At 50.3% G+C, this 24,212-nt stretch overlaps 1 protein-coding gene and 1 pseudogene across 1 annotated transcript in view; one reads left to right on the top strand and one right to left on the bottom strand.

Annotated features, from left to right (window-relative positions):
* Nucleotides 1–2,386: 2,386 nt before the first annotated feature.
* LOC139262770 (probable ATP-dependent RNA helicase DDX60) overlaps nt 2,387–24,212 on the top strand; it is a 191,529-nt gene continuing 169,703 nt past the window's right edge. The window contains exons 1-5 of the mRNA XM_070877924.1: nt 2,387–2,763; nt 11,710–11,779; nt 12,461–12,650; nt 19,461–19,817; nt 20,354–20,467. Coding sequence (XP_070734025.1) covers nt 2,421–2,763; nt 11,710–11,779; nt 12,461–12,650; nt 19,461–19,817; nt 20,354–20,467 — 1,074 coding nt within the window. The 5' untranslated portion in view covers nt 2,387–2,420. The remainder of the gene's footprint in view (nt 2,764–11,709; nt 11,780–12,460; nt 12,651–19,460; nt 19,818–20,353; nt 20,468–24,212) is intronic.
* Nucleotides 18,372–18,610, bottom strand: LOC139279953 (U2 spliceosomal RNA; annotated as a pseudogene).

Raw genomic sequence — 24,212 nt, 5'->3', positions numbered from 1 at the left:
AGCTGAAATCTGGAATAAAAACAGAAAATGCTGGAAACACTCAGCAGGTCAGGCAGCATCTGTGGAGAGAGAAACAGCGTTAACGTTTCAGGTCGATGAACTTTCATCAGAACTGGAAAAAGTTACCGATGTAACAGGTTTTAAGCAAGTGCAGGGGCTGGAAAAGGGGCAGAGGTTCTGGTCTGAAATTGTTGAACTCGATGTTGAGTCCAGAGGCTGTAAAGTGCCTAATCGAAAGATGAGCTGCTGTTCCTCGAGCTTGCATTGAGCTTCATTGGAACAGTGCAGGAGGCCGAGGGTGGAGAGGTCAGAGTGGGAGTGGAGCGGAGAATTAAAGTGACAGGAAGCTCAGGTTCTCACTTACAGACTGAATGGAGGTGTTCCGCAAAGCGGTCACCCAATCTACACTTAGTCTCCCCAGTGTAGAAGAGACCTCATCGTGAGCAGCGAATGCAGTATCCTAAACCGAAAGAAGTACAAGTAAATCGCTGCTTCACCTGGAAGGAGTGTTTGGGGCCCTGGACAGTGGGAAGGGAGGAGGTTGTTGTATTCCTAACACAGATGAGACTGCACACAGGGAGGTTAAAGTAACAGTGACCTCAGTCTTTATTAAGACACTCCAGAGTCAGGAATAGGCCTTTGGGGCCCGCTAATATACAGTGCTCCCAAGGGATGCTGGGATCCCTTGGGACTTCAAGGGATGCGCTCCCTGGTGGCGGAACATGGGAGTGCATGCTTTACCGATACACAACAGAGGTAACACTTGCCTTTTCACATGTCAGCTGTTGATGAATCTACCTCAGCCAGACTTATCATTTGTCTCCTTACATGTCCCATTATCATCTCCTTTAGCTTTGTACCATCATACTTTTTGTCATTTAATCTCTCCTGCCCTTCACCCTATCACAGACCTTCCCTTTTACTCTTTCCTCCCCTCCCCCGTTTCCCTGCCCCTGCACTCGCTTAAAACCCTGTTACACCTCTAACCTTTTCCAGTTCTGACAAAGGGTCATCGACCTGAAACGTTAACTCTGTTTCTCTCTCCGTGGATGTTGCCTGACCCGCTGAGCATTACCAGCATTTTCTGCTTTTATCTCAGCTTTCCAGCATCCGCTGTGTTTTTACTTTTGTATTAGCTGAAATCTGGAACACTCCCCCCAAAGATGAGGTGGGGGTGGGGAGTGGGGTGGGGGGAGGCGTGGTGAGGGGGTTAACTGAAAGTTTCAAGGCTGAGATTGACAGATTTTTTTGTCTTAGGCCTGGGTATTAACCATGTCGGTTAGATGGAGGTGGGCTATAGACCAACCATGATCTAATTGAACGGCAGAACAGGCACGAGGGGCCTCGATGCGCCATTATAGTTCGAGGCTCAGTCATGTGGCTCACAGCACCTCTTTTAGTTCCAGCTTCACTGGATCCATAATCCCGCCGACATTTACAGGTGGATTGACCAGTGTGTGGGGATCCCACGGTGTACAGTAAATGTCGCCTGCGACGCAGATGATGTCATGGGGTTGCGACTTTTACGTTGAAATTAGGACCCCGCGTCTGAATGTGCGGGGTGGGGGGAGGGAGGGGAGGCGTCTCTCTCCTGCCTGAAAGCATCGCTACGCAAATGTCGGGTGGGGCGGCCATTGTTGTCCTCCGCCTGCCCCGGTCAACTCAGGCGGGCTGGGTTAAAATCCCAGCTAGAGTGAGAGAAAAATCGGAGATCACCTCGTACAAAATGGGGGCCCTGCATAAACCTATCGGAGCCGGAGTGATCTCCTGGATTAGTTTCGATTTTGATCGGTTTTGTATTTTGCCACTCCCAGGAGATCCCATGTTTTTTGTGTGTGGGGCGGTGCGTGTACCTGATGTGATCCACAACGTGTCACAATTTGTGTGGGACAGGCTTGATAAAAAAAAACATAAATTTTTATTTAAATAGCGCCTTTAACGTAGCAAAACATCCCAAGGCGCTTCACAGTAGTGATACAAGACAAAACAGATAAAGTTAAGAGATGGAACAGGTTTTAGCAAGGGCATTAAATAAATAATAATCAGATGGCCATTATAGATTTGTTTTCCCCTCCCTTGTGTGTACGTGTCTGTGGTTCAAGCTCCTAATTCCTGAGTTGCATTTCCTCTGAAGTGAAATGAAACTGCCAACACCCAATGCCCAGTTTCAGTTTCCTGGTAGTTTCACTGTCGGGCCATTGAGACGATGTAAATAGTTGCTGCTGCAGCACTCTGCACCTTGCTCACTTTGCCTACAGTGTGTCGATGGTTAGCAGCCGGCTAGTTCACCAAAGGACCCTGAGGCAGGTGTGAAGCAGAGAGACCGCAGCGATCGCTGACTTGGGAACTACCAGGGGATTTGGTTTTGCGGGAGCGGGAGGACAGGTTGAAGGGTGGGCGATCCAACTTGAGATAAAGGGATGGCCGAGGAAGCGTCTGGGACCTGCGATGCTGAGTTCGAACCGCTTCAACACTCCAGGCCAGCCAACGGCAAGCACCCCGATCCCTTCTCCACGCCCAGGGATGAGCACTCGGAGGAGGAAGAGTCGGACAGTGAGGGCGAGGACACTGGGGCAGAGATCAGGTCCAGGCGCCGCAGCAAGCTCCTGAATGAAGCCAGGGATGCAGCCAGGGCAGAGATGAATTTGGACCAGGTGGCTCCCGAGTCCTCAGATGAAGAACTTGACATCTCGCAGACTGGAGCTGAGAAGTCAATAGTCAGCAAGGGGGTTCCTTCTGATAAAGGAGACACAGCATCGGTTGGTAAGTAACGATTTGAAATGAAAAGAAAGAAAGCCTTGCATTTATCTAGCGCCTTTCACGACCATCGGTGGTCCCAAAGCGCTTTACAGCCAATCAAGTACTTTTTGGAATGTGCTTACTGTTGTATGGTGGGAAACAAGCCAAGTTGCGCACAGCAAGCTCCCACAAACAGCAATGTGTTAATGACCAGATAATCTGTTTTTGTTCTGTTGATTGAAGGATAAATATTGGCCCTAGGACGGCGGGGATAACTCCCTTGCTCTTCTTCAAAATATAGTGAGATAGGATCTTTTAAGTCCAGCTGAGAAAGCAGATGGGGCCTCGGTTTAACGTCTCATCCAAAAGACGACATCTCCGGCAGTGCAGCACTCGCTTCGTACTCTACTGGGAGTGTCAGCCTAGATTCTTGTGCTCAAGTCCCCGGATTTAGAGATAAATAGGATTACATAGGATATACGGCACAGAAACAGACCATTTGGCCCAACCAGTCCATGCCGGTGTTTATGCTCCACTCGAGCCTCCTCCCATCTTTCCTCATCGAACTCTATCAGCATAACCCTCTATTCCCTTCTCCCTCATTAGCTTGTCCAGCCTCCCCTTAAATGCATCGATACCATTTGCTTCAACCACTCCCTGTGGGAGTGAGTTCCACACTCTCACCACCCTTTATATCAAGATGTTTCTTCTGAATTCTCTATTGGATTTCTTGGTGACTATATTCATCATCATCATCATCATAGGCAGTCCCTCGGAATCGAGGAAGACTTGCTTCCATTCCTGAAGTGAGTTGTTTGGTGGCTGAACAGTCCAATACAAGAGCCACAGACACTGTCACAGGTGGGACATATCGTGGTTGAGGGAAGGGGGTGGGTGGGACTGGTTTGCCGCACGCTCTTTCCGCTGCCTGCGCTTGATTTCTGCATGCTCTCGGCATTGAGACTCGAGGTGCTCAGCGCCCTCTCGGATGCACTTCCTCCACTTAGGGCGGTCTATAGCCAGGGACTCCCAGGTGTCAGTGGGATGTCGCACTTTATCAGGGAGGCTTTGACGGTGTCCTTGTAAGATTTCCGCTGCCCACCTTTGACTCATTTGCTGTGAATGAGCTCCGCCTAGAGCACTTGCTTTGGGAGTCTCGTGTCTGGCATGCGAACTAAGTGGCCTGCCCAGTGAAGCTGATCGAGTGTGGTTAGTGCTTCAATGCTGGGGATGTTAGCCTGGGCGAGGACACTGATGTTGGTGTGTCTGTCCTGCCAGGGGATTTGCAAGATCTTGCGGAGACATCGTTGGTGATATATCTCCAGCGACTTGATGTTTCTTCTGTACATTGTCCATGCCTCTGATCCATACAGGAGGGTGGGTATTATTACAGCCCTGTAGACCATGAGCTTGGTGGTAGATTTGAGGGCCTGGTCTTCGAACACTCTTTTCCTCAGGCGGCCGAAGGCTGCACTGGCGCACTGGAGGCGATGTTGAATCTCTGCATCAATGTCTGCCTTTGTTGACAAGAGGCTCCTGAGGTATGGGAAGTGATCCACGTTGTCAAGGGCCGCACCGTGAATCTTGATGACTGGGGGGCAGTGCTGTGCGCGAGGACAGGCTGCTGTTTATATACTTAATTGTTCCCTTATGGCTTTATCCATCCATGGAATCTCATAAGCATTTAATTTGTTCTTTCCTTTTAGTGGAATATATTGTTCCTGCACTCTTTTGAAGTGTAGTCACTGTTGTAATGCAGGAAACGCAGAAGCCAATTTGCGCACAGCAAGCTCCCAGAAACAGCAATGTGATAATGAGCAGATAGTCTGTTTTGATTGATGGATAAATATTGGCTACAAAATGGGGGGAGAACTCCCCTGCTCTTCAAAATAGTGCCCGTGGGATTTTTTGCATCCACCTGAGATGGCAGACGGAACCTCGGTTTAACGTCTCAGCGAAAGACGCCATCGCTGCCTGTGCTGCACTCCCTCAGTGTGAGCCTAGATTACATGCTCAAGTCTCTGGAGTGGGACTTGATCCCACAACCTTCTGACGTAAAGCGAGGGTGCTGCCCACTGAGCCACACTGAGTCCATCTGTGCAGTTTCCTTTGCCACTTTTTCTAATAACGACAACTTGCATTTATATAGCGCGCTTAAAGTAGTAAAATGTCCCAAGGTGCTTCATGAGATAAGAACATAAGAAATAGGAGAAGCAGTCAGCCCCTTGAGCCTTCTCTGCCATTCAATATGATCATGGCTGATCTTCTACATCAAATTCACGTTCCTGCCTGATCCCCATAGTCCTTGATCAGGGGTCAGAGGGTCTAGTAAGGAGGAGGAACTGAGGGAAATCCTTATTAGTCGGGAAATTGTGTTGGGGAAATTGATGGGATTGAAGGCCGATAAATCCCCAGGGCCTGATGGACTGCATCCCAGAGTACTTAAGGAGGCGGCCTTGGAAATAGCGGATGGATTGACAGTCTTTTTCCAACATTCCATTGACTCTGGATCAGTTCCTATCGAGTGGAGGGTAGACAATGTAACCCCACTTTTTAAAAAAGGAGGGAGAGAGAAAACAGAGAATTGTAGACCGGTCAGCCTGACATCAGTAGTGGGTAAAATGATCGAATCAATTATTAAGGATGTCATAACAGCACATTTGGAAAGAGGTGACATGATTGGTCCAAGTCAGCATGGATTTGTGAAAGGGAAATCATGCTTGACAAATCTTCTGGAATTTTTTGAGGATGTTTCTAGTAGAGTGGACAAGGGAGAACCAGTTGATGTGGTATATTTAGACTTTCAGAAGGCTTTCGACAAGGTCCCACACAAGAGATGAATGTGCAAAGTGAAAGCACATGGGATTGGGGGTAGTGTGCTGACATGGATTGAGAACTGGTTGTCAGACAGGAAGCAAAGAGTAGGAGTAAATGGGGACTTTTCAGAATGGCAGGCAGTGACTAGTGGGGTACCGCAAGGTTCTGTGCTGGGTCCCCAGCTGTTTACACTGTACATTAATGATTTAGATGAAGGGATTAAATGTAGTATCTCCAAATTTGCGGATGACACTAAGTTGGGTGGCAGTGTGAGCTGCAACGAGGATGCAATGAGGCTGCAGAATGACTTGGATAGGTTAGGTGAGTGAGCAAATGCATGGCAGATGAAGTATAATGTGGATAAATGTGAGGTTATCCACTTTGGTGGTAAAAACAGAGAGACAGACTATTATCAGAATGGTGACAGATTAGGAAAAGGGGAGGTGCAACGAGACCTGGGTGTCATGGTACATAAGTCATTGAAGGTTGGCATGCAGGTACAGCAGGCGGTTAAGAAAGCCTTCATAGCGAGGGGATTTGAGTACAGGGGCAGGGAGCTGTTGCTACAGTTGTACAGGGCCTTGGTGAGGCCAAACCTGGAGTATTGTGTACAGTTTTGGTCTCCTAACTTGAGGAAGGACATTCTTGCTATTGAGGGAGTGCAGCGAAGGTTCACCAGACTGATTCCCGGGATGGCGGGACTGACCTATCAAGAAAGATTGGATCAACTGGGCTTGTATTCACTGGAGTTCAGAAGAATGAGAGGGGACCTCATAGGAACGTTTAAAATTCTGATGGGTTCAGGTTAGATGCAGGAAGAATGTTCCCAATGTTGGGGAAGTCCAGAACCAGGGGTCACAGTCTAAAGATAAGGGGTAAGCCATTTAGGACCGAGATGAGGAGAAACTTCTTCACCCAGAGAGTGGTGAACCTGTGGAATTCTCTACCACAGAAGGTTGTTGAGGCCAATCCACTAAATATATTCAAAAAGGAGTTAGATGAAGTCCTTACTACTAGGGGGATCAAGGGGTATGGCGAGAAATCAGGAATGGGGTACTGAAGTTGCATGTTCAGCCATGAACTCATTGAATGATGGTGCAGGCTAAAAGGGCCGAATGGCCGACTCCTGCACCTATTTTCTATGTTTCTCTGTTTCTATGTTTCTGTTCCCTTAATATCAAAAAGGTATCGCTCTCAGTCATGAATATACTGAATGACAGAGCATCCACAGCCTTCTGGGGCAGAGAATTCCACAGATTTACAACCATCTGAGTGAAGAAATCTCTTTTCTTCTCAGAGTGCAAAGATCTCAGAGAGTTGTAGAGCTGGAGGACGTTAAGAGATAAAGATGGGGCAATGCCTTATCCTGAGACTATGCCCACTGGTTCTAGATTCTCCAGCCAGGGGAAACAACCTCTCAGCATCTACCCTGTCAATCCCCCGCATAATAAGAACATAAGAACTTAAGAATTGGGGGCAGGAGTAGGCCACCTGGACCCTCGATCCTGTCCGCCAGTTAATAAGATCGTGGCTGATCTGATCTTGGGCTCAGCTCCACTTCCCTGCCCGCTCCCCATAACCCTTCACTCCCTTATCGATCAAAAATCTGTCAATCTCCACCTTAAATTTATTCAATGACCCAGCCTCCACAGCTCTCTGGGGCAGAGAATTCCACAAATTTTCAACCCTCTGAGAGAAGAAATTCCTCCTCATCTCAGTTCTAAATGGGCGGCCCCTTATTCTTAAACTATGCCCCCTAGTTCTAGATTCCCCCACAAGTGGAAACATCCTCTCTGCATCTACCTTGTCGAGCCCCCTCAGTATCTTATATGTTTCAATAAGATCATCTCTCATTCTTCTAAACTCCAATGAGTATAGGCCCAACCTGCTCAACCTTTTTTCGTAAGTCAACCCCTTCATCTCAGGGATTAACCTGGTGAACCTTCTCTGAACTGCCTCCAATGCAAGTATATCTTATGTTTCACAGGAGCGTTATCAAACAAAATCTGACACCCATATAAGAAGATATTAGGACAGGCGACTTGCCTTTAAGGAGTGCTTTTTAGGAGGTGGGAGAATTAGATGCAAAGAGATTTAGGGAAGAATTTCTCGAGTTTAGGGCCTTGGCAGCTGAAGACACAGCTGCCAATAGTGGAATGGTTAAAACCGCGAATGCACACGAGGCCAGAATTGGAGGAGCACAGAGATCTCAGAGGGTTGTAGAGCTGGAGGAGGACACAGAGATAGGGAGGGGTGAGGCTATGGAGGGATTTGAACACAATGATGAGAATTTTAAAATCGAGGCGAATGGATAGTAGTCTGAGGGGAGCCAAACAGTTGCAAAACTCCAGATAAATCGTAGTATTAATAATCTCTGATCTTATAGTAAACATGAAGTAATGGTCTCTGAGAATTAGGCACACTTATTAACATAGTAAAACGTCCCAAAGTGCTTCACAGGAGCGGTATTGAACCAAAATTGACACCGAGCACATAAGGAGATATTAAGACGGGTGACCAAAAGCTTGGTCACAGAGGTAGGTTTACAGGTTTTCCCATCTTCTCCTCACACCCCAGTTCCAAATCTTCATCCGTTTGGACTCTCTTGCCCTCATCTCCCCTCAGTACTGTCAAATCTCATCCCTTCCATGAAACTCAACTCCTGCTCCTCTGACCCTCCCCCCACTGCACTCCTGGGCGCCTATTCACTGCTCTTGGACCCCATTATCGCTGACATTGTGAACTGTTCTCTTTCCTCAGGCACTGTCACTCTCCTCTTCAAATCCCACTGTCTTAAGAACATAAGAAATAGGAGCAGGAGTAGGCCATATGGCCCCTCGAGCCTGCTCCGCCAGTCAATAAAATCAGGCTGATCATCAACCTCAACTCCACTTTCCCGCCTGAACTCCATATCCCTTGATTCCCCTCGAGACCAAATATCTATCTATCTCAGCCTTGAATATATTCAGAGACTCAGCATCCACAGCCCTCTGGGGCAAAGAATTCCAAAGATTCACAACCCTCTGAGTGAAGAAATTTCTCGTCATCTCTGTCTTAAATGACTTGACTTTGCCCCCTAGTTCTAGACATTTCAGCCAGGGGAAACAACCTCTCAGCATCTAACCTGTCAATCCCCCTTCAGAATCTTGTATGTTTCAATAAGATCACCTCTCATTCTTCTAAACTCCAGAGAGTATAGGCCCATTCTACAAAATCCCTCATCATAAAACAGCCCTCTCATCCCAGGAATCAATCTAGTTAATATTGATTGCACTGCCTCCAAGGCAAGTATATCCTTCCTGAGATAAGGAGACCAAAATTGTGCACAGTACTCCAGGTGTGGTCTCACCAAGGCCCTGTACAGTTGTAGCAAGTCTTCCTTACACTTATACTCCAACACTCTTGCAATTAAAAAACAACATGCCATTTGTCTTCCTTATTGCTTGCTGTACCTGTATGCTAGCTTTCTATGTGTCATGCACAAGGACACCTAAGTCTCCCTGAAAACCAACATTTAAAAGTTTCTCACCATTTAAAAATATTCTGTTTTTCTATTCTTCCTACAAAACTGAATAACCTCACATTTCCCCACATTATACTCCATCTGCCAACTTACTGCCCACTCACTTAGTCTATCTATATCCCTTTGCAGATGCTTTGTGTTCTCCTCACAGCTTACTTTCCCACCTAGCTTTGTATCGTCAGCAAACTTGGATACATTACGCTCAGTCCCTTCATCTAGGTCATGAATATAGATTGTAAATAGCTGAAACCTTAGCAATGATCCTTGCGGCACACCACTAGTTATAGCCTGCCAACCTGAAAAAGTCCTGTTTATCCCTACTCTAAGTTTTCTGTCTGTTAACCAATCCTCTATCCGTGCTTATACATGCCCTCCAATCCCATGATTCCTTATTTTGTGTAAAACCGAGTGTAACGTATCAAGTTTGCTGATGATACAAAGCTAGGTGGGACAGTAAGCTGTGAAGAGAACACCTTATTGAATGCCTTTTGGAAATCCAAATATACGACATCCACTAGTACCCCTTTATCTACCCTGCTAGGTCCATCCTCAAAAAATTCAAATTAATTTATCAAACACCTTTCCTTCCATGTTGACTCTGCCTAATTGTATTATGATCTTAAGTGCCCTGATACCACTTCCTTAACAATGGATTCCAGCATTTCCCCGATGACTAATGTCAGGCTAACTGGCCTGTAGTTCCCTGTTTTCTCTCTCCCACCTTTCTTGAATAATGGCGTTACTATTGCTACCTTCCAATCCGCTGGGACCGCTCTAGGATCTAGGGAATTTTGAAAGATTAAACCAATGCATCCACTATCTCTGCAGCCACCTCTTTCAGAACCCCAGGATATAGGCCATCAGGTCCAGGGGCTGTAGGTCTTCAACCCTACAATGCTAAAAATTCACCTTGTTCCAACAATCTCCTGTAAATATTGGCCCCATCTATAACATCCATTTCCTTTAAGCGTGTTAGAGCCTCCCAGATTCCTGAAATTCTCCTTTGGAATTCTCTACCATTGAGGGCTGTGGAAGCTCAATCATTGAGTATATTGAAGGCTGAGATCGATAGATTTTTGGGCACGAAAGGATTCAAGGGATATGTGGATCTGGTGGGAAAGTGTTGAGGTAGAAGATCAGCCTACTCCTGCTCCTATTTCTTATGTTCTTACATTCTTCTGAAATCCTTGTTCAAATCCGTCCAGTTTGCTTAGACATAGAATGATAAAACACAGAACCCAGCCATTCGGAACATCGTGCCTTTGCCGGCTCTTGGAACGAGCTATCCAATCAGTCCCATTCCCCTACCTTTTCCCGATAACCCAGCAAATGCCACCCCTTCAAGAACTTACCCAATTCACTTTTGAAAGTTGTGAATCAATCTGCTTCCACCTTGCTAGTCTCTCTCCCCTGGCCGGGTGCACCAATCCTCTCATTATTTCTCTGCAAAGGTGTTTTGGGGTGTCCCTGGAACAAGTCAATAGAGGTCGACTTTCTGTGTGTCACAGGGAATGATACAAAAGACTTGTCAAGTCAGGAGGAGGAATCATTCATGGGAAATATCTTCGAGTAATGAATGGGGGTGATTTTCAGCCTTGATCAGAGACGGTCAGATTGCCTGTGGGGCTTTCAGCCTGGCCAGATGGGATCAGAGAGGTGACATACATTCAATGATGAGGATCAAGAAAGCCTTGCATTTATATAGAGCCGTTCACGACCACCGGACGTCCCAAAGCACTTTACATCCAGTGAAGTTCTTTTTGAAATGCAGTCACTGCAGGAAACGCTGCAGAAATCTGCGCACAGCAAGCTCCCACAGACAGCAATGTGATAATGACCAGATTTTCTGTTTTAATGATGTTGATTGAGGGATAAATATTGGCCAGGACATAAGGGATAACTTCCCTGCTCTTCTACAAAATAGTGGCAATGGGATCTTTCACATCCACTTGAGAGAGCAGATGGGGCCTCAGTTTAACATCTCATCTGAAAGTCAGCACCTCCGACAGTGCAGCACTCACTCCCTCAGAACTGCACTGAACTGTTATCCTCAATTTTTGTGCTCAAATCTCTGGAGTAGGACTTGAACCCATGACCTTCTGACTCAGAAGCAAGTGTGCTATCCACTGAGCCAGTAGCTGACAGCAGTGAGGATCAGAAAAGTTCATCGATGGGAATCAAGAAGGTTCAGTACTGGCGAGAGCCTTTCACTGCCAGAAATTGCGGCGCTGTTTATTTATTTAAAGTGATTGGAAAAAGAACCAGAGAAGTGAAGGAAAACCTTTTAACACAACAAGTGGTTGGAATTTGGAATGCACTGCCTGATGGGCTAGTGGATGCAAATTCAATAGTAGCCTTCAAAAGTGAATTGCAGAGATATGGGGAAAGAACAGGGAGTGGGACTAACTGGACTGCTCTTCGATCGAGGCAGTGCAGACTCGATGGGCCAAATGGCCTCCTGTGCTGTACTATTCTATGATTCTATGATTATGAAAGTTCAGCTCAGAGAACCGTTGCAGTTATCTATAAGTGTTTCAGTCATCATCTGTGTATTTATATTGAACCTCTCTCTGATTTCTAACTTGTAAAAGCCAGAAGTTAATCATCACAGTTGTAAAATTGTTTTACAGAAGAAAATGAGAATTTGAAGTATTTGCGCTGGTTGTCACAATATTTGACCAGGATCTTTGCCCGATGCCAGTAAGTATATATTGTTTGCACCCACAGACTAACCACGCTGTTTTGTTGGAGAAATAGGCTAATAGGGATGTGAGTTGCAATTGTTTGCTTTTAAAAATCTAGATAAATTACATCTACTACATTACCCTTGTCTACTCTCTCTGTTACCTCTTCATTAAGCAAGAAATTGAAAGGAAAATGAAGAGAATTGTTTTTTAACGCAGTGCGTTGTTATGATCTGGAATCCTGACGAGGATTCAATTGTAACTTTCCAAAGGAAATCGGATAAATACCAGAGAAGGAAAATTTGCAGGGCTTATGGGGAAAGAGCAGCGAGTGGGGAGGGGTGTGGAGGAGAGTGTGGGACTAATTGGATGGCTCTTTCAAAGAGCCGGCACTGCAAACGATGGGCTGAATGGCCTCCTGTGTGCTGTATGATTTTATGATTCTGCAACTGAGCCAATGTGAGGAAGAGGTATTGGTGTTTTTGAGTAGAAGGGGTACGGATTATTTTCCAACCACTTATTGACATGGTTCAATTGTCTCCATGTCTCCATTTCTGGGGATAGTACGGGAAGGTGGAGTTGAGGTGGAAGATCAGCCATGATCTTGTTGAATGGTGAAGCAGGCTCAAGGGGCCGAATGGCCTCCCCCAGCTCCTGTTTCTTATGTTCTTATGCGTGTGTGTGTCTATTTAAACAGGAAGGTGAGCTTACTCCGTGACTTTGTGGAGTCTGAGTTCTTTGTGATTGATGGAGACTCTTTAATGATGACGTACATTCATGAGGCAACTGTTGACCCCGGGCAGAACCTGCACTTCTTTTATCTGCTGGAATGTTTTTTGTTCGACTTGACCCAAAAGAAGGCGAAATTTGTCATTATATTCTTTAAGGTAAGAATTAACTGAAACTTCTGTCACTTTGATAGTGTCATAAGGATTGGGGGATAGTTCTGGTTATGTGTGAATAAAATACACCAAATCATTCGGTCCCGATTTTAACTCCAGGCGGATTCCACATTCAGGCCCGAGTTAAAATTACAGTCGGGTCTCAATGATGTCATCGGGCCACGACCTGTATATGTAATGACGGACCCTGTTGGCTCTGGGCATGTGTCCTTGCTGCCTGCTCAGGGGAGCAGGTTAAAGTTGCAGACATTGCGATCATGGCGGCTTTCGGACAGGTGAGAGCCACGATGATTTTAACTGCTCACCTGCCAGGTTTCTGCTGAGCGAGTCGGGTTACAATCACCCCCGACAGCACAGAAGGAGGCCATTCGGCCCATTGTGCCTGTGCCGACACTTTGAAAGAGCTCCCCAATTAGTCCCATTCTGCTTTCTCCTCATCAAATGTATTCCCCTTCAAGTATTCAAACTTATGAAAGTTCTGGGTCCACACCTCAGGAAGGATATATTGGCCTTGGACGGGTCCAGTGCAGATCCACCAGCATGATACCCAGGCTTAGAGGGTTAAATTATGAGGACAGGTTGCATAATGTTGGCTTCTATTCCTTTGAGTTTAGAAGATTGAGGGGGTGATCGCATTACAGTGTTTACAATGTTAAAAGGATTTGATAGGGTGGAGACTGATACTGGTAGTGTAAGGGGAGCTTGGGGTGTGGGTTCGAATCCACACTCCCCTGAGGTTCTGAACGTGCGATTTATGAGGAGTGTGAGTAATGAGGCACCAGACACAGTTGTTAAGAGTGCAAAATGGCTAATGTTGTTTATTTAGAATAGTAAACACAAAGATAGAGGGCATAGGAAGAAGTCATAAATAGCAGTACTGGCACAATCTCACTCAACAACACGAAAAATTCTCGCAACAGGGGAGGGGAAGATAAGACGTTGAAACATTCCACCCACACACAACCACACCTCCCACTTCTACCCTTCTTACCAATTCCTATCCTAAATTGAGTCTGTGAGGGGTTTGGGCAAAACTCACAATCCCATCAACTCCGGGGTTCTGGGGGCGCTTATTTCAGCTCGGGGTCCCTCTGGGATGGGTTTTACGTTGTTGGTCGGTTCGGTTTTCCTCCTCAATGTTGCATCGGTTTCTTCTATTTGCCGCTCTGTTGGCTCCTAAGCAAAAAGCTGCTGGAGTTAAGCACACCTTCTTCAGAGCGAGGACCCTGCGAAGAACTGACTCAACTCCCCTTTAACTCAACTCAACCACAACAAAAACTGACTCCCACCTTCTTAACTCAACTCTACAACTCAATGCGAAAGCTGACTCCAACTTCCAACCTCCAATCTCCAACCTCCAAGACCTCCAACCTCCAAGACCCTTGTGTCTTTTTGCAGCTTTTTCTTATAGTCCGTTCATCTTCGCGCCAAAACTGCATGCCATTGTCTTGGGTCTTCCTTGAATAAAATGGGGTGTGAATGGCGGTTCGGTGTGTATCGATCTGTCTGGAATGGGAGATTAGCCACACCTCCTGTCGCTCGCTGATGGGGTGAATTGTTCACTATCTCGACAGAGGTGCCACTCTGTCTGGGCTGGTCAAAATGATTGCAACAGACCTGTGGGCCTTTGTTTAATTATTCAAACTGACACCCTTTGTGTTGCCTTGTGTATTACTGGGGAGTTTTGCCTGGACATGTTGCCTCTTCTGTGAGGGTTTTACACGAAAAGCTGGAGAAATGTCCTTTTAAAATATAAAGTTGCCTTGTATCCATTTTCCTGGAAGAACCGAATGTACACTCTTCCCCCTTACGGTAGCTGGCTCATCCCCCGTCTGGTTCCGTGCCCCTGCAACACTGTCTGTTACTGTACAGGGTGGCCAGAGTCCCATCATCCTCCGCAGTTTACAGGCTGTTGGCTGCAGTTGGTCATTTTAAACATGGCATCTTCCCATTCTCCCTGCCACATGTCTCCATGGTTGGTTTTGCAGAACCTCACAGTACGGGGGAGAGGGGGTGGGGGGAGAGGGTGCGGGGGGCTCATAAACAAGGGACATGACCTTAAAATTAGAGCCAGGCCATTTAGGTGGGAAATCAGGAAGAATTTTCTCACACAAAGGGTGTTAGAAGCTGGAGCTCCCTCTCCCCAAAAATCTGTCAATGCTGAGGACATTGGACTTTCAAGACTGAGATCAATAGATTTATGTTGGGTCAGGGTCTCAAGACCTATGGCGGCCGCTAACGGGGCGATCAGGTCTTTTCTCCCGAGAGCAGGTGACGGAAGCGACCCGCCTGGAATTTCTTCAGTGATGGCGCTGGTGAAAGCGGCTTTGCAACGCACCCCGTAGTTTTCGCTCAAGCAGCAACTCACATCGCTGTGCGCACCAACTCCTTAATGCTCCACCTCCTTATCGCCCCAATCCCTTATAGCCCCACCTCCTTATCGCCCTGACCCCTTATCGCCCCGACCCCTTATCGCCCCGACCCCTTATCGCCCGACCCCTTATCGCCCGACCCCTTATTGATCTGACCCCTTATCGCCCCGACCCCTTATTGATCTGACCCCTTATCGCCCCGACCCCTTATTGATCTGACCCCTTATCGCCCCGACCCCTTATTGCCCGACCCCTTATTGATCTGACCCCTTATCGCCCCGACCCCTTATTGATCTGACCCCTTATCGCCCCGACCCCTTATTGATCTGACCCCTTATCGCCCCGACCCCTTATTGCCCGACCCCTTATTGATCTGACCCCTTATCGCCCCGACCCCTTATTGATCTGACCCCTTATCGCCCCGACCCCTTATTGATCTGACCCCTTATCGCCCCGACCCCTTATTGCCCGACCCCTTATTGATCTGACCCCTTATCGCCCCGACCCCTTATCGCCCCGCACTAACCCCTCATCACTCCGCCACAGTCTTTTTGCCCTGCCGACCCCTCATCGCCCCACAGACCCCTCATCGCCCCGCCGACCCCTCATCGTCTCGCTGACCCCTCATCGCCCGGCAGACCCCTCATCGTCTCGCCGACCCCTCATCGTCTCGCCGACCCCTCATTGCCCCCTGCCGACCCCTCATCGCCCCCCGCCGACCCCTCATCGTCTCGCCGACCCCTAATCGCCCCCCGCCAACCCCTCATCGCCCCCCGCTGACCCCTCATCGCCCCGCAGACCCCTCATCTACCCGCACCGATCCCTCATCGCCCCGCCGACCCCTCATCGCCCGGCCGACCCCTCATCGCCCCGCACCGATCCCTCATCGCCCCGCCGACCCCTCATCGCCTGGCAGACCCCTCATCGCCCCGCACCGATCCCTCATCGCCCCGCCGACCCCTCATCGCCCGGCCGACCCCTCATCGCCCCCCGCCGACCCCTCAACGTCTCGCCGACCCCTCATCGCCCGGCAGACCCCTCATCGCCCCCCGCCGACCCCTCAACGTCTCGCCGACCCCTCATCGCCTGGCCGACCCCTCATCGCCCCCCGCCGACCCCTCAACGTCTCGCCGACCCCTCATCGCCCGGCAGACCCCTCATCGCCTGGCAGACCCCTCATCGCCCCGCACCAATCCCTCATCGCCCCGCAGACCCCTCATCGCCCCGCAGGCCCCTCATCGCCCCGCAGACCCCTCATCGCCTGGCAGACCCCTCATCGCCCCGCAGGCCCCTCATCGCCCCGCAGACCCCTCATCGCCCCGCACCAATCCCTCATCGCCCCGCAGACCCCTCATCGCCCCGCAGACCCCTCATCGCCCCGCACCAATCCCTCATCGCCCCGCAGACCCCTCATCGCCCCGCAGACCCCTCATCGCCTGGCAGACCCCTCATCGCCCCGCACCAATCCCTCATCGCCCCGCAGACCCCTCATCGCCCCGACCCCTTATCGCCCCGCACTAACCCCTCATCACTCCGCCACAGTCTTTTTGCCCTGCCGACCCCTCATCGCCCCACAGACCCCTCATCGCCCCGCCGACCCCTCATCGTCTCGCTGACCCCTCATCGCCCGGCAGACCCCTCATCGTCTCGCCGACCCCTCATCGTCTCGCCGACCCCTCATTGCCCCCCGCCGACCCCTCATCGCCCCCCGCCGACCCCTCATCGTCTCGCCGACCCCTCATCGCCCCCCGCCGATCCCTCATCGCCCCCCGCTGACCCCTCATCGCCCCGCAGACCCCTCATCGCCCCGCACCGATCCCTCATCGCCCCGCCGACCCCTCATCGCCCGGCCGACCCCTCATCGCCCCCCGCCGACCCCTCAACGTCTCGCCGACCCCTCATCGCCCGGCAGACCCCTCATCGCCCCCCGCCGACCCCTCAACGTCTCGCCGACCCCTCATCGCCCAGCAGACCCCTCATCGCCTGGCCGACCCCTCATCGCCCCGCAGACCCCTCATTGCCCTGCCGATCCATCAATGACCTGCCGACCTCTCATCGCCCGGCAGACCCCTCATCGCCCGGCAGACCCCTCATCGCCCCGCAGACCCCTCATCGCCCCGCACAGACCCCTCATTGCCCTGCCGACCCCTCATCGCCCGGCAGATCCCTCATCGCCCCGCAGACCCCTCATCGCCCCGCAGACCCCTCATCGCCCGGCAGACCCCTCATCGCCCCGCAGACCCCTCATCGCCCCGCAGACCCCTCATCGCCCCGCAGACCCCTCATCGCCCCGCAGACCCCTCATTGCCCTGCCGACCCCTCATCGCCCCGCAGACCCCTCATCGCCCCGCAGACCCCTCATCGCCCCGCAGACCCCTCATCGCCCCGCAGACCCCTCATCGCCCGGCAGACCCCTCATCGCCCCGCAGACCCCTCATTGCCCTGCCGACCCCTCATCGCCTCGCAGACCCCTCATCGCCCGGCAGACCCCTCATTGCCCTACCGACCCCTCATCGCCCCGCAGACCCCTCATTGACCCGTCGCCCCATTATCACTCCCCGCCGACCGCCTATCGCCCCGCTGATCCATTAATGCCCTGTTGTGGTGGCTAGGGCGTCCCAGTCACCCTTAATGGGGACGACTTTGCACCGCGACCGCCATGTTTTTTTGTCGGATGACTTTCCAGTCTACTCGAAAATTGCAGCCGCTGCTTCGGCCGGGCCGGTCTGTCATCATGCAGCTCAGCCGAAACCCTCCTGGTGGCCCGGTGGGTGCCAGGAAAGCATGTGCAAAGTTCATAGCGGCCCCTCCCCTGTGCTTGCACTTCAGATGTAAATTTACAGGATTCTTTTTAGTATAAGCCTGCCTGTAGTTTATGTGTACATGCCATCTCAGCCGTTGCAGCTAGTGTGCTGGTTGCATTGTTGACCCTTTAATTCCTGAAGGACGCAATGTCCCACTTCAGTCATGTTGTAATTGAATGGTGGAGCAGGCTTGAGGGGCTGAATAGCTCCCACCTGTTCCTAATGCTGCTATGAATCTCGATTGTCCTCGCTCCAATTACCCGCCAGAATTTTCACACCGCAAAGTCCAGTGTGAGATGGAAAAATAAGAGCATGGTTCTTTGGTTCATTGTCTCATGCCTACCCTCGAGATTTACCACGCTGTGGTGTGTAAGATTTGAGGAGCCTTTATTGTCTGCCAATTTTTTTTTTTTTTTTTTTGAAATTCGTAGCCAATCGTTCCAATTCTTTGTCAAATCACAAACGCCAGAGGTCACCTTGGGCCCATTCAAGGATCACTCTGCGCCAATGCTCTTAGCCAAAAGGCCTAGAGCCATTGCACCGTTCCTGGAAGTACTGCAATACCAGGTTCGTGCCATGGAGGTGGATGGGTCAGGTCCCCCACACACCTCCGTGGAGGTGGATGGGTCAAGCCACCCCACCCACCTCCTATTTCCAAAAAAGCAAGCATATACCTTCCTGATCCAGGGAGAACCACCCGGAGGTCATGGTGGCTACTCCCCTGTCAGGTCAGTTACGCATGATCTTAGCCAAAAGCCCGAGAATTTTTTTTTTTTTTTTTTTTTTAATATAAATTCGTAGCCAATCGTTTCCAATTCTTTGTCAAGTCACAAACGCCAGAGGTCACCCTGCACCAGTCAAGGATCACTCTGCGCCAATGCTCTTAGCCAAAAGGCCTAGAGCCACTGCACCGTTCCTGGAAGTACTGCAATACCAGGTTCGTGCCATGGAGGTGGATGGGTCAGGTCCCCCACACACCTCCGTGGAGGTGGATGGGTCAAGCCATCCCACCCACCTCCTGTTTACAAAAAATGTAAGCATATACCTTCCTGACCAGGGAGGAACCACCCGGAAGTCATGGTGGCTGGTCAGGTTAGTTATGCAGATCTTAGCCAAAAGGCCGAGATTTTTTTTTTTTTTTTTTTTTTTAATTAAATAAATTCGTAGCCAATCGTTTCCAATTCTTTGTCAAGTCACAAACGCCAGAGGTCACCCTGCACCAGTCAAGGATCAGTCTGCGCCAATGCTCTTAGCCAAAAGGCCTAGAGCCACTGCACCGTTCCTGGAAGTACTGCAATACCAGGTTCGTGCCATGGAGGTGGATGGGTCAGGTCCCCCACACACCTCCGTGGAGGTGGATGGGTCAAGCCATCCCACCCACCTCCTGTTTACAAAAATGTAAGCATATACCTTCCTGACCAGGGAGAAACCACCCGGAGGTCATGGTGGCTGGTCAGGTTAGTTATGCAGATCTTAGCCAAAAGGAAGGCCGAGAATTCCTTTATCAACAGGTAGGGGACAGTCCCGTGCATTCTGGCAGATGATAGCGATTCCACAGAAGACCAGCGATGGGACTTACCCTTTAAGTAAGCTTGACTTGCCGACGTTTTCTTTTTTAGGATGCTGAATGTATATGGAAACAATATTGCTCGCATCTCTCAATCCGGACGGCGCTGATTCTCCACCTTCAGCACAACACGGAGGTCCCAGTCCACACCGAGTTCGACAATTGCTTTGATCCAAGATGGAAGAAATTCTTAGATGACAACCACCCCTATTTTGTGATGGTCTCAGACAAAGCTTTTCCAAGCAATAAGAGATGGCATCCTGGCACTGGATGGTTCCACGTTTTGATGCTTCACACACTGGGGAACAAAATAAACATCGTCCTTTCATCTGGAATGACCCAGGATCTTCTCCGAGTATACGGTTATCACATGCGCAGCAAGCCAATTAATATTTCAACGCTTAAGCAGGTAAAAAGACAATTGTTCTGAAATAAGATTACCTTTCTTTCTGTCTGCCTATCAGTCATTGAAGGACTGATTGATCTATCTATTGATCTACCTAATTATTTATCTATCTGATGACCTGTACATCGACATATTTGCCCTTCTGTCTCAGAGGTGAGGTGCTACCCACTGAACAACGGCTGACCCGGGTATTAAGGGTTAGGCAAGGGTACTATGGGTTATGGAACCAAGGCGGGTAGATTGGGTTAAGATACAGATCAGCCACGATCTAATTGAGCGGCGGTACAAGCTCGAGGGGTTAAATGAGCGCCTCCTGTTGCTATGTCCCGAAGTGGGGGGGTGAGCAGTAATAGAAGAGGCTGTGGGCTGGACACACGACTAGAGGACATCGCGGAGATAAGATGCAGTGAGAATGTGGACGGGTGGGCTCCTCCAGCTCCTATGTTCCAGTGTCGCTGTCACTTCACTGAATATATATGTTCCGGTTAACAATCTCACATTCTGTTGTGAATTTTCTGCTTTTCTCCCTAACAATGCAGCACGGGGCAGAATTCAAAAGTGCCCAGCAACAACTCGTGAAACTTGCACCTTTTTATGGTGGAATGTTTTGTGCGGCAGAGGAAGAAGAACTGATGAAGAGAAAGCTGAGTGGGGTAGGATCATGTTCCACTTATCTGTGAAGGTCCATTTGGAATGAAACCTGTGAAATTAGATTCTTTTAGGGGTGAAATTGCCCTGCGCCCCGATTGTGGGCGTTAACCTGCTCGGCGCGGTACTTCCACGGGGCACAAAGAGGTCGGCGCGTGGCGCTAACGGGTTGCCGCGTACGACTAATTTTCTGGAAGCCGGCAACACCACAGTCTCAGATTAAGGGGGTCGGCCATTTAGGACTGAGATGAGGAGAAATGTCTTCACTCGGAGGGTGATGAATCTTTGGAATTCTCTACCCCAGAGGGCTGTGGATGCTCAGTCGTTGAGTATATTCAGGGCAGAGTGTCGATAAATTTTTGGGAACTAAGCAAATTAAGGGATTTGGGGATAGTGCGGGAAGGTGGAGTTGATGTAGAAGATCAGCCATGGTCTTATTAAATGGCGGTGCCGGCTTGAGAGGCTGAATGGTCGACTCCTGCTCCTATTTCTTCTGTTCTTAAGTCCACCGGTCATCGAGATACTAATCGATCTTGTTGCTCTGAGCTTATCCAAGTTGCTCTGAGAAGATGGTGGTGGGCCTTCCTCTTCGGCTGCTACCAGCAGGCTGCAACTGAGGGGTTTGCTAGGCCACGTCAGAGGGCCGTTCTGAGACAAGCATAGCGGTGTGGGTCTGGAGTCACGTGTAGGCCAGACCGGGTAAGGCCGGAAAGTTTCCTTCCCTAAAGGACATTAGTGAACTGGTTGAGTTTTTACACTCTTTCAGCTGCATGGCCACCTTTACTGCGACCAGCTTAGAGTGGAAGCAAGTCTTCCTCGATTTCGAGGGACTGCCTATGATGATGATGCCAGATTTTTACAAAACCGAATTCAAATTTGCCGACTAACCATGGTGGGATTTGAAACCACCTTCTCGGAATTATTAGTCCAGTCGCATAACTGTCGTACAGAGTGTACCTCTCTCCAGTGCGGGACTCTCTAATCCGGAAATATCCGTTGTCCGGCATCAGTCCCGGCATGGGTGTGCGTCCCGGTTTCCCGTGCTGTTGAGTGAGGTAAGCAGGGCCGGACAAGGGAAGGGCAGGCGGCTGACTGAGGCACCGAAGCCGGGCCTGAGGGAGAGGAGGGTTTAAAAAAAAGAAACAGCACCAAACCAGAGCAAGGCCCGAGTTGCACAGCAGGAGTGTGGAGGAGGGTTTCAAGAGCCCAGGTACCGGTAAGCCTAGGCTCGGCGTAACCTCCCGTGGTTCGGGAAACTCTCTGGTCCGGCACCGGTCAGGTCCCGAGGGTGCCGGACCAGAGAGCTCCAACCTGTATCACACTCTACCCCTCAATCGATATAATAAATCTTCCATCTCATCATCATCATAGGCAGTCCCTCGGAATCGAGGAAGACTTGCTTCCACTCTAAAAGTGAGTTCTCAGCTGACTGAACAGTCCAATGCCGGAATGACAGTCTCTGTCACAGGTGGGACAGACAGTGGTTGAGGGAAAGGGTGGGTGGGGAGTCTGGTTTGCCGCACGCTCCTTCCGCTGCCTGCGCTTGATTTCTGCATGCTCTCGGCGACGAGACTCGAGGTGCTCAGCGTCCTCCCGGATGCTCTTCCTCCACTTAGGGCGGTCTTTGGCCAGGGACTTCCAGGTGTCGGTGGGGATGCTTATCAAGGAGGCTTTGAGGGTGTCCTTGAAACGTTCCATCTACTACAACTATCATTCTTTGTACAAAACAAGTAACAAATCATAACTGAACAGTTGTAAAAGAAAATAGGCAGAGAGCCAGTCAATACCTGCTGTTTTAGGCTCACCGAGTGATGGGCTCACCTCCACCCCCAGCATCTGCCACCCTAGGGAAGTTTTCAACAACAAGATCAATTCGTCTCCAGATGTACCTGTTAGATCCTTCCTTCAGAGGGATAACTGGGCCGCTGACATAAAGGGACCAACCAAGTCTACCTTTACAACTGTGTGTTAGACTTCAGAGTAAGTTTGGGGCAGGAAGGTATCGATAAGCATCGTTCTCTAAGTTCTCCAAGTTTCCCCGCTCTCTGTACCGCTACTATGTCCAATTTGGGGTTGGATAATAGAGGACTATCCAGGCCCAATCATAGACACTAGCCCACACATCCTCCTTCAGTCCTACCCCCCCTGCTCCAGCCCCACATTCTCTGCTCCAGCCACCACCCCCTGCTCCGGCCTAGCCCCTCAACCCTGCTCCAGCCCCACACCCTCTGCTCCATCCCCCTCTGATCTGGGCCCACTTCCCCTGCTCTAGCCCAACCCCGCTGCTCTGCCCCAGCCCCCCCACCCCCTGCTCTGGGCCCACTTCCCCTGCTCGAGGCCCACTTCCCCTGCTCCACCCCAGCCCCCCACCCCCTACCCTGGGCCCACAGCCTCTGCCCCAGCTCCCCCGACCCCTGCTCTGGGCACACTTCCCCTGCTCGAGGCCCACTTCCCCTGCTCCGCCCCAGCCCCCCACCCCCTGCTCTGGGCCCATTTCCCCTGCTCCGCCCCAGCCCCCCACCCCCTGCTCTGGGCCCACTTCCCCTGCTCGAGGCCCACTTCCCCTGCTCCGCCCCAGCCCCCCACCCCCTGCTCTGGGCCCACTTCCCCTGCTCGAGGCCCACTTCCCCTGCTCCGCCCCAGCCCCCCACCCCCTGCTCTGGGCCCACTTCCCCTGCCCCCCCCCCCCCCCACCCCTGCTGCAGCTTCACCCCCCCCCGCCCCTCTGCTCCACCCTACATTCTCTGCTCCAAATCTCATCCTCTGCTCTCCAGCTCCGGCTTACTGCTTGTCCTCTGCTCTGTCTATGCCACCATCGCAGTTGGTCCTATCACTCAGTGCACTCATGCTCTTTAGAACTCTCAGCCGACACTGCTCGGCCTAGCTGCCTCTCTCCCTGAAAGGCTTGGTCTCCCCATGCCCCTCGGTTCAACTTACTCTTCGGCTTAGCATCGTCCACTCCTCCTTGCAAAGCCCAGTGAGATGGTCTACAATGTGAGCGGTGCTCTGTGAGGATTTAAAAGCAATGGGAAAGAGGATGAAGGGTTACATTCATTAACAGAGACTTGCGAAGATAGAGGTTGTGTTCACGAGAGCTGAGCAGGTTAAGAGGTGTCCTCATCAGCTGGATAGCTCTTGTTTGGCCGGCGCGGACACGATGGGCCAAAATGGCCTCCTTCCCTGCTGTAAATTTCTATGATTCTATGATCAGGGACTTCAAGGTTACGAAGGGTTATGATACAGTGAACGATTGTCTCCCCTATAGTCAGTGAAATGATTACATAAGGATACTAATGTGAAGGTAATCACTAAAAGAATTGAAGGGAAGTTTAGAAAAGATGTCCTGAAACTCGCTCAGAGAAATGACCCTCACGGTTACACCAGCATCCAGCCTACCGGTGAACCCTAACATTCACCTCACCAAAGATGGGTCAGTGACAGGCGGGTCGGTAACCAGGGGACACAGATTTCAGGTAATTGACAAAAGAACCAGAGGTGAGATGAGGAGAATTTTTTACGCAGCGAGTTGTTATGATCTGAAGTGCTTTGCCTGAAAGGGCGGTGGAAGCAGATTCAATAGTGACTTTCAAAAGGGAACTGGATAAATACTTGAAGGGGTTAAAATTTGCAGGGCTATGGGGAAAGAGCAAGGGGGAGTGGGAATAATGGGAGAGCTCTTTCAGAGAGCCGGCACAGGCACGATGGGCCGAATGGCCTCCTTCAGTGCTGTACGCTGTCCCAATCACTAAA

Source organism: Pristiophorus japonicus, chromosome 1, assembly GCF_044704955.1.
Source record: "Pristiophorus japonicus isolate sPriJap1 chromosome 1, sPriJap1.hap1, whole genome shotgun sequence".
Classification (NCBI taxonomy): Eukaryota; Metazoa; Chordata; class Chondrichthyes; family Pristiophoridae; genus Pristiophorus; species Pristiophorus japonicus.
The sequence above is the reverse complement of the archived record's forward strand: the minus strand, read 5'-3'. Positions and strand labels throughout refer to the sequence as shown.